This window comes from Candida pseudojiufengensis (genome assembly GCF_024610245.1).
Source record: "Candida pseudojiufengensis strain CBS 10847 chromosome Unknown scaffold15, whole genome shotgun sequence".
Taxonomy (NCBI): domain Eukaryota; kingdom Fungi; phylum Ascomycota; class Pichiomycetes; order Serinales; family Debaryomycetaceae; genus Lodderomyces; species Lodderomyces pseudojiufengensis.
Window position 1 is genome coordinate 293273 of NW_026261535.1, and position 11625 is coordinate 304897.

General features: G+C 27.6%; 2 protein-coding genes across 2 annotated transcripts; both read right to left on the reverse strand. All coding sequences in view use genetic code 12, as the record gives it.

Annotated features, from left to right (window-relative positions):
* Window positions 1–6181: 6181 nt before the first annotated feature.
* Window positions 6182–9487, reverse strand: MET10 (sulfite reductase subunit alpha; the record flags this gene model as incomplete). The annotated part of the gene is made up of 1 exon (XM_051759191.1): window positions 6182–9487. One exon carries the CDS (start codon window positions 9485–9487, stop codon window positions 6182–6184), a length of 3306 nt encoding a protein of 1101 aa, XP_051613093.1.
* Window positions 9488–10612: 1125 nt separating this feature from the next.
* On the reverse strand, window positions 10613–11625 carry KGF55_004303 (uncharacterized protein; the record flags this gene model as incomplete). The annotated part of the gene is made up of 1 exon (XM_051759192.1): window positions 10613–11625. A coding segment is annotated over one exon (1013 nt), but the record flags the coding sequence as incomplete, so codon positions are not given.

The following is an 11625-nucleotide window of genomic DNA, read 5'->3' on the forward strand; positions in this document are numbered from 1 at the left end:
ACATATGTATGTATAAATCCATACAAACTATTAAGTATACATGACAGGACTTTAAGTTTGTTTGCTTATATCATCATTTGCATGGAAATATGTACCAGTATGAGGAAGCGAAAGAAATATATCTTCAACAAAGATGGAAAAAGCTTTTCCATGTTGGGAATAATAAGAGTTGTATTGAATAAAAATAACGCCTTTATTTTATGTTTTGTGGAGTACAATAGTACAAAAATGAAGAATACTACAAGTTGACGTACAGATCTTAGCATTAGTTCTGAAATTAGATTTCAAATTTCAGATTTACCTAAGAAATATCTCAAAAAAAAAAAAAAAAAAAATTTTATATATTTTTTTCTCATATTAAAGGGTGCAATACAATTCCGTTATTTTTTTAACCGAGTAAGGGTTCATGTACTTTTTTTTCATTAGGCCCAAATTTAATCTTCTCACTCTTCCTCTATAAGCAAAGTATTCAGGTGAGTATCATTTTCTCACCAGTTGAAGATAAGAAGAGTCAATAAAATTGTAATCGTATTATACTAGCAACTTTAACCTTGACTTTCTCGTTAAAAACTATACATTTTTAAGATTTAAAGGTATAAAGTTTTTAGAGTTTCAAAATGAAAGGATTGGCGACTAAAATTAGATTCTATTAATACTTGGAAGAAAGCTATACAAATAATAATAATATAAGCTAAACATAAAATAAGTATAAAATTACATTTAAGTAAGTGAATGCATATGAAAATATTCGAAGGATTTTCAAAGAATTCGAGATATTCTTCATAGTAGAAAAGATTTACATAAGTAGATGAAAAGAAAAAAGACACATAAATACGATATATATTATTTGGTTGAATATTTTTGAATAAGCCATGATGTTATCTACGTTGTTGAAACATCTCAACATAGTCTAATGAATACGTTAACGTTTGATCATTGATTGATCATCATCAACATATCTAAAACTGGCATTTAGTTGATTTCTAATTTGAGAACTAAAATCAAGACTAAAATTGTCTTCGAATTTTAATGAATTAGTATAAAACTATTTCATTCGTAAATGTTTAGTTTCTTATTGTTCTCACAAATTTCACATATTTGTACACACACTACACTAAAAAATGACATTGGGATGAGAACTGAATTGAAGTTATAGGATTAAATATTCTCTTACAAAGCATTGAGAGCAATGCATCGAACACTTTTATTTTGAGTAGCTCGCAAATAACAGTAACTTACGAACAGGCTTCGTGAAATAGAATGAACATTTTTAAGTATATCTATACGTTTGACTAGAAAAAGCCGAAAAATTTTCGAATCCCATTCTTTTTGATACGTTTTTCGGTTCAAATAATAGTGCCGTTTAAAATTAAATTATCGATCACTTACTTTTTTCAAAGTGTGTAACAGGTGCTACAAGAACTTTTAAAGATAAATGTTTAAATTACTCATCGATACTAGGCTTTAAAAATCATCAGATTCAATAATTCGAATACAGTCGGAACAGAAGCCAAACGATAATTTTCTAATGTAGTCATGTTTTATGAATTCTAAACTGTTATATTAGTCTATGAATCTCTTAGTTCATAGATTAATTTTTTATGATCAAGTAATGTTGAACTTAAAAAAGATACCATTACCACCAATAACTCCACAAAATTTTTAAACTTTTTTCAAGCTAATTTTCAGAAATTTCGAGCCTTAGCCTATAACAGTATAATATCACGAAATTACCTTGATACATCAAAATAACATTGTAACAACAACAATCAAAAAAAATATTCTCCCGTAAAATTACATCAATCACTTCTAGAATTCTTTTCTGTATCCCTTGGGCTCTGTATTGATGAAATTTTGTCGAATATTATAACATCTTTGTGCACAAATATTATGTACGATACTTGCATGCATACAAGAAATGAGCATGAGAAAGTACAGAAACAATAACCTACTATTTCCACTTCTGTATTCTCCTATAAACATTCCGACAATTGCCTGAAATTTTTTAGCGAAAGATCGGTCCAAGGTGGTTCAACCAATTTTTATTTTTATTAATTGTTACATGCGTTATATCCCTGTACGTTTGCTGATTAGGCTTTTGGTATTTAATAATTCAATACTTTCATTGAATATACACGGCTCTTCATTATTTATCTTGTTTATTTTTGTATCAATAACAACAATTGTAGAATATATATCGTGAACTGGAATATTTTGAAGACTTCTATTTTCTTTACTCCCAATTCTCAAAATATTCCACAAAAGTAAAACACAAAATCAAAAAAATAATTTATACCTACGTAATGATAATCGAAGTCTACAAACCAAATAATTGAGGATGGATCTGACTTCAACGTAACTAATTAATTATTGAGAGATTCACAACCATAGACCCAAAATAATTTGGGGTAAAACATATCAAACATTTTTTTTTGCTCATAACTTAAGATTATGGCCCGATTCTTCAAAGCCCAGATAAACAATTCTTTTGATCTGGTTTTCGGATAGGAATTAATAGGAACCAATTTCAAAATTTAATGACCATAAGAGCTTGAGTATCAAATCTCAATTTTCCCAACTTTTCATTTTCTCATTATAAATTCAGTCTGTTCTTTGTTCAAATATCTTATTCAATTATCCGGGCTTTTTGTACTTTGTTGCTGCTCTTTTATTATGTTTTCTGTAATATTTCACCTTATTTTATTTCGCTTTCAATATGAAATTGAAGTAATTCACAATCTCATAATTAGGCTGAGTATTGTTGAATTACTATAATGATAATAAATTTATGATGATTATGTCAGATGTATATGCAGTATAAAAAGGAAGTAAAATCAATGCTACCACTTTAAAATCTGGTAGTGATGACAATATAATTTTATATACACTTCCTTAAAAACTAATAAACTTAAAACAATATAAATGTATAGACCCTTTGAGTAAGCAAATAAAGCCTATATTCAAAAACCCAAATATTAATACATTACACCATTTTTGAACAATAAACTGTGAGATCAAACGTTTGTAATTAAAAGTAGTGCTCGATAGACCTAATACTAATGTTTACATACCTCTATCCTGAATTTTTTTTAACATATTGTGCATATATATTTTCACTAATATAAGGTAAAGGGTATCGCAGATAAGATTAAGTTAAAATGCATATTAATTAATCTTATGTGTAATCAATTAATTAAAAAATTGTCTTACTGAAATTATTTTTATATTGTTAAAATGTAGAGTTAATTTTCAACAAATTACTTTTCACAAATTTTTTTGATTTGCGGTTTTTTGCCTTGAGATTTTCCTATTCTTTAATTGAATTATTGATCAGCTACAGCTTGAAATCTACAGGCAATTCTTTTTCGGTTATGGAATTGTGGATCTTTTATTATAGTAGAAGTTTCATTTAAAATAGTATAAATAACTTCCAAATTTAGAAATGAAGAAGTAGATGATATTTTAGCCAGACTCATTTAATTTTATTTTTAAACTTTTTTAGATATTAGTTATAACACGAAATATTTAGATAATAATTAAACAGTAATATATCTTTTAGTTCATCTACTATATCGATTTTAGACTCCTTTATTGTTATTAATTATCAAGGGTTGATACTACTAACTTGAAAGTTTTAGTAATTTTTATATTTTTAGTCTTCATCAAAAAAATGAACTGTTTTAATTTAAATTTTCCGTTTATTTTTAATTAATTTAAATCCTCTATTTTAGTCTAAGTCAATTCTAAATTAGTATCAACCTATTTATAGAAAATTAAGATTCAATTTCTAATTTGTGTTTCATTACCCCAGTTTGTATAGATGTTAACAAACCATTAGATCATTTAGATTTACAAAATGATCAGATGATCTCTTTTTTTCCATGTTGTCAAAATATTAACTTATGGTTAGAAGTAACATTATTCTTCGTATATTTAATATGAGTAGGTAAGTAGTGATTGCTGAACAAATAATACACATGTGCATGTTCAACTTAACCTTTGCGTCATAGGGACTTTGTCACTTAATTAAATGCAAATTTACTAAAAAAATAATTTTTTTAAAAAAAAATAAAATACACGAAAAAGCCACCAAAAAATCGTAGAAATTATAACCTGAAACAAAAAAATAAGTTAGTTAAAAAAGCATGAATAGCAAACGAAAGATCAAACTGATATAGCAAAATTTGAGTTTAATGGATTATGGCGAATAAACGAAAATCAAAAATTAAATCGAACCTCGCTTGTCAAAAAAAAACAATACAAAACTGAAAATCAAATTAATTAATTAATCAACAAACTAATTAATTTAAAAAAAATTCATTTAAACGTATATCCCTAATTTTGTAAATCGAAATTTGTTTTGCACGATGAAAAAATGAGTAAAAATCTATGAATTTTGGTAAAGAAAATCGTTAATACGAGTATAGAATAAATACAAAATAGCAAATCATTAATTTAAGTGAATTTTTTTTTAACCGAGTTTTTATCCCTCGAAAAATTATATGCAAAAGAATCCTATGAAGAAATTAATCGTAAGGCATCAATCTAAGTTGTAATTGTGCAGAATACATAGTTATCAAAAATTAAATATACAAGTGCATGCTAAAGTTTCAGTTTTTTTTTAACGAAGAAGTTTCCAACTGAAAAATGAAACTTAAACTTCTTTTTGAAAATGTATTGGTCGTATAACCAGTACAATCCAATTTGACTTTACAATAAAGATTTGAGCAAATTAATCATTATGGTTTTAAACAATCTACATTGGATTCAAATTCAATTGATTGTTTGCTTGTTTTAATTTTTGCTATCCTTAGTTTGTTCTTTTCCTGTTGCATATAAAGTTTAATTTCTATGTTTTTTTATTTTACTCCCTAATTTTGAAAAATATGTTTTTTTTTTTAAATGTAAGTCTTTACAAGCATTGCACTGGAAAGTTAAAATTAGATATTGAAGTCGGTTCAAAAGGGTTCCGAAAATTAGATATAACCGTTATAATCTTTCATCCCTTGGATTGAATCGGATTATCATTGCCTATTCCGAAAAGAAGGACATCTGATGTTACACATTTGTTGAACTTTTGAGCTTTTATTCTGCAGGTGTTGGTTTGATCATAATCCCAGTTGAATGAAAAATTACTCAGCTGCTTGGAGTCGATAGCAGCTCATTTGATTCCAAACTTTTATTTTTATGATTAATAGCATGAACTCTTTACTTACCGATATTGGAATTAGGGGGTTTATTTCAAGAGCCTCATACAATCAAGCTATATCGTAGATATCGGTTTCTAGAACTATATAACCCGTTGTCTTAAAAAATATTGCTTATTTGACTTTGTTTTATTTGACCTCCAAACCTCAACTGTTAATAATAACCCACTTAGTTAATTTAAAAGTAATACTATTTTTTTTGCAACTTTTTTGCAATTAAAGTTACTCAATTTTTTTTTTTCAATATTAATTGTTTATTAGATCAGTAGTCTAGCTTGCTAAACAGTAAAAGAATAAACTTAATCTATAGAGGAAAGATTTCTAACTAATAATTTCTATATACTTGTTTTGTAATATAATCTTGGATTAGCAATTATGGATCACCATCTAAAAACCTCTGCATTTTTTTATATATTTTTTCATTTTCTTATTATATTGTCTTTTAAAGTGTTCATGATTTCATTTCGATAAAGTATTTAAACTGAATCAAAATGTAGGAATACCGGTATCCATTTGTTAATTTGAATTATTTTTTTCAATCAGTGTTAGAAGAACAAAAATATTGAACTAAACAAGCTGCACCTAATATTAGTTAATATTATTACCTAATATTAGTTAATATTATTAAGATTTTCCAATCACTCCTATTATTATAGAAATAAAAACAGAAAACACTAGCTGTGGATATAATTAAGTAGTTTGAATTCCTTACACATTAATTTTTGTTTAAAGACTTGAAACATTCATTGACGCAACAAATTTGTTTGCGACAGCAAATTTTTATTTTACTTACTTAACAATTTGAAGATAAAAATATGAAAGTTTCATTACCTATTTGATAAGTATAACCAATCGAAGTTTAGATGAACAAACATTCGTTCGTAATTGAGTAAATTAAACTGAACTAGTAGGAATCTTTTATTTTAATAATAAATAATTAAGTCTATTTTATTCTATCAATTCTATAATATTATCTAATAAACTTCTAAAATATATCTACCTTCCTCTTTTAAATCTTCAATTAATTTACCAACATCACTAATTTCTTCACCCTGTTTTTTAGCACCATTAATAATAATATCAGATAAACATTGAGTAATATCAGGAACAGGCCAAGTTGGACCACAAAGATAAAATCCACCTTTTTTATTAACAAAAGCATCAGTTAATTCTTCAATTGATTCTTTAATTTTATCTTGAATATAAATTTTTTGAACTTGATCTCTTGAAAAAGCCGCACCAATATGAGTTAAAATACCAGCATCTTTATAAGCTTCCCATAATTCCCCATAAAGATATTCTTCCTTTTTATGTCTTGAACCCATGAATAAATAAATTTCTCCAATTTCCATACCTTGTTGTTTTTGCCAAATTTTTTCTTCTAAAAATGCTTTAAAAGGAGCTAATCCTGTACCTAAACCTGACATAATAATTGGTTGTTTTGGTGATGGAGGTAATTTCATAACTGATGGTTTAACACTTACAACTAATTCATCACCAATTTTTAAATCAGATAAATATTTTGAACAATGACCATATCTTAATCTTCCTTTTGGATCAATCCAATCAACTACAACAATTAATAAATGAACTGAGTTTGGATGTAATTTTTGTGACGAAGCTATGGAATATTCTCTTCTTTTTAATGGAGCAATAATTTTAACTAATTCATTAAATGCTGGTCTTGCAGATGTAAATTCTTCTAAAATATCAAAATATGAATCAAATTCAGTATCTTGTCTTTTCTTTAATTCTTCTGCTCCTTCACTACTTCCTAATTTTGTTAATTGTTCTTTTTGTTTTGAATCTGTTGCAAATTCAGCTAATGATTCATAAAACCTTTTTGGCGGTTTACCTAAAAAGTCAATTGATTCAGATAAAATTTGTCTAACAGTTCTAATTTCATTAAATTTAAAATCTTCTTTATTAGTCATTTCAATTAATGAATCCCCATCAAGATTATAAAATTTAATAAATTTTTCAACTTCTTCTGAATTATTTCTACCATGAATACCTAACGCTTCACCTAATTCATATTTTAATCCAGTTCCAGTAATATCAAATTCAATATGGAAAATATTTCTTGAATATTCAGTTGGTGTTAATCTTTTATTTTCTTGAACTTTAACAACAAAATTTTTAACTGGTAAATCTGGTCTTAATTCCTTTTTAATATTAAAAGTATCTGGGAAAGTAATTTTTTGAGCTATATTATGATAAGACGAATGATTAACTACTTCTGATTTATCAATTGGAATTCTTGGATTAGCAATTAATGAATTCTCTTTAATGAAAAATGGAAGTGGTTCAAATTCTTCTGCAGGTTCCTCTTCAGATTGTTCTTTTGGTTTGTCTTCTTCTGTTTTCTCATCTTTAGCGGTACCATTTGATTCTTTATTCTCGGTGTCTTCTGTCTTTTCTGATAAATTTTCCCATTCAGGTGATACTTCAACTTCAACAATAGCATGTTTTTGATCAGCAGCTTTGATGAAATTATCTAAAACAGTTGCCAACAATTCAAAAGATCCACCATTAGCTTGTAACAATTTGTTGACAATATAACCACCCAATTCAGGTAATGTTGCTCTCCAAAATGCTAGTTGTAATAAAAGTTCAGCAGTTAATCCTTTAGTTCCATTATTAGTTTCATCCAATGCTTCAACAACAGTAAGATCAACAACACTTAATTTATTATGATTAATAGCTAAACTTCTTTTAAATTCAATTGGAAATTTTTCAGTATCAATTTGTTGTTTACTATTAACTAAAATAACTTTTCCTTTTGGTTTTAAAGTTGCTAAAAAATCATATGAATTCAAAAGTGATAAATCTTCAATCAAAACTACATCAGCTGCATCAACTGAAACAAAGTCACCAGTAGTTGAAATTATTTGTGATTGGAAAACTCCTCCTGATTTTGAATTGTCGAATTTATTTCTAATACTAATCTTTTTTCTATCATCTAAAGATAATGAAAGAGCTAATTTATCAGCAGTATCAACAATTAATGAATTATCTCTTCCCCAAAACAAATATTTACCTTCTGGAGAAGTATTAGCGTTGAGTATTTCATCTTTATCATTGTTTACTTCAAATTTAGATAATAATTTATCAACATTAACATCTCCATCAAATTTAGCAACCGACTTAGCAATAGTGATTGGACTCCAAGTAAAATCATGTGGATATTTGAATTCTTCAATAGTAAGTGAATGATATCTATTACCTAAAAATAATGAAGCACTAATGTCAGCTTTCAATTGATCATTTTGAGTTGACAAGACCACCAATTTTTCAGTTGATTCAGGAATGATAGATAAAAATTTATCTTGATTAAAAGGAACAGGTACTCTAATTTGAATTAAACCAAACTCATCATTTACTAAATTACCCCATTGTTCACTTGCAAAAGTTCCATAAACAACGAAAACAGTTTTAGCATCTTTATTTCCAAGGTATTCAAATTGTGAGTAATTTTTGCCTGTTATTTTATTAAGTAATTCAAATGCTTTATCAATAGTTGCATCTGAATTTGATGCAGAATCTAATAAATCTTGATACAATTGTCCAATTTCCTTTACTGATAATAAATTTTCAAATTTTCTAAAATTTTTGGCAAATTCAAGACCATCAAACAAAAAGATTGATGGTTTTCCTGAAAGAAAAGCAAAAAAATGATTTAAAATAGTTAAATGTTGAATTTCATTTCCAAAATTTAATGGTGTGAAAACTGGGAAATTTAAATCTCTTGCAACATTTAAAACTCTACCATAATTAGAAACTAATGAATCATCAACGAAATCAACAGCTGAAACATTAAGTGATAAAGGAGCTTTTTGACCATATAAAGAATTTCTCATATAATCAATTCCATTTGCTCCAACAATAGCTGAAACAGGTTGACCATTTGTACCATTCTTTTTAAAATATCCTAAAATTGCATTTGATGCACCTGATCTAACTTCAAATTTATTATAAAATGGAACTATATCAAATGCATTTGGTTGTTGATTATGTAACCATAATTGAATATATGAATCAAGTAAATTTTCAATACCAATAGTTTCATAACTGAAAATTTTTGATGCAATAGAATAAATAGATTGATTTATAATTGTTGTAGCTGAAATATATGAATTTCCTTTTATCAGGTTTGGATCAGTTGTTATTCCAAATGGATTTGAATTTAATAAATTTGTAACTTTAGAACCAACAGAACCTAAATTTTCACCATTTTTATTAGGAGAAGAAGACCCATTTTGTAAAGCATGTGGAGCCATGATTCAACTTCTCAAACTCTGATATTCTCTATCTTAAAGATGGTAAGTTTAACAAATTTTTAATGCTTTTGAGTTTTTCAATAAAAAAGAAATTGTTAATTTTTCATATTTCATATCTTACTTTAAGTTTTTTAATTTTGTTCAGAATCACGTGCCAGCAGCTAATGTTAAAAACAAATCTAGCCCCCAAAACCCCCCTTGCTTAAAATAAGTTTACATTAATATCGATCTCTTTCTTCAATATGATTCGTGATATCCTTGGTATAACGAATCAGTTCTACAAATTTATCACGCGAAATTGGAGCTAAACCAATCAGGTTTTATCTTCAACTGTTTTGATTATGGTGAGTTGAAAGAGATCCAAGATTGGTGCGATTACAATACTTGACTATAATATAAAGATATTTTGGACCAGAATATACAATTTAATTAAATACGTTCTTGAACTAGATATATTAAAAGAGCTAGTTGCATTTACATGTTTAGATTGTGATTCATATCATGATGTTGTGTTTGATTATAATAATGCTAAGAAAGCAATTGAACGAAGTCATTTAAAACTTTTGCTAGATAATTTTGAAGTTGAATTTGAAGTTGTAAAGCTTTAGATGAAGTTATTGAAGTATCTGAGGAGTCTAAAGTTAATGATACTTAAGTAGTGAAACTTTCGTACAAATTTAATAAAGATTTATTGGTATGTATAAACTAAAAGACCAATACTTTTATACATAGCATAAAAATCTTTATTAATGCTTAAGTATCATTAACTTGATAAATCATATGGTGAGGAATAATGATTGTACAAGATGACCATCAGATCCAATGAATCAAGCTCACGTAAACTAAAGAAAAGAATATACTACAATTATATCTTTAAAAGAATTTAAAATAATTAAAAATTTATACAAAATAAAACATAAACACTTAGTAAATTATTATAAATTAATGAAATCAATTTAGTTAACCGAAATAAAAAAATTTTGACGAAAGGAATATAAAAAAACTTTAACGAATTTGAAATGAAAAATTTAGTACTCAACTCTAGATTAAGCACTTATTATAGTTGAAGATATTTTTTTTTGAAAATGTTCAACATTTTTGGGGGTATCATTGAGCAAAATTTATCTAAAACATGATTGAAAGAATAGTCACCAATAAACTGAATATTGTTGAAACTTTCAAAGCAGAACCTGATGCCTCATAAGTACTAACTGATGGAATTGATGATACTATTGATGTAGATTGTTGACTTAATGTTGTAATTGGACTAATTTCAGTAGATATTGAAGTTGAAACAGCTGAGTCCGAACCAAAGTCACCTGCAATTGTTGTTTGACTAATTTCTGTATCGTTTGTTTCTCCGGTTTCATCTGATTTAGTTGAAGTAGTAGCAGTGGTGATTGGAGTATTAGCAGTAGCATCTGGAGTATTAGCAGTAGCATCTGGAGTATTAGCAGTAGCAACTGGAATATCAACGGAAGCAACTGGAGTATCAGCAGTAACAACAGAAGTATCAGCAGTAGCAACAGGAGTATCAGCAGTAACAACAGGAGTATCAGCACTAGCAACTGGTGTATTGGCAGCTCCTTCAGATTCAGCATTAGTTTCAACGGCGTTGGATGTAACAGCAACTTCAGTTTGACCATTAGCTATAGTAGATTCATGTTGATTACCATTTCCTTGACCAACGATTACTGTAGATGACTCCCTATGACTTTCATCAGTTTCAATGGTTTGACCTAAATTTCCATTGTGAGTTGAAGGTGTTACTGAATTCAATTCTCCCAAACTTGAGGTGAGTGGTGTTGATGGCACTATAGATGATGATGAGTTCCAGTATGGATATTGAGGTCCACTTGTAGGAGATTCAGGAGCAAATGTAGTGATTGTAGTTAATGATTCACCTGATTTTGATACTATTCCAGATTCAGTAACAAATGATCCATCTGATTCAGTAGTAGTCCAAGTTGTTTCATAATTTCCACCTCCGATTGATGATGATGAAATTTCAGGAGCAAAGGTAGTGATTGTAGTTAATGAAGATCCAGATCGAGATACAATTCCTGATTCTGTAACAAATGATCCATCTGATTTAGTAGTAGTCCAAGTTGTTTCATAATTTCCACCTCCAATTGATG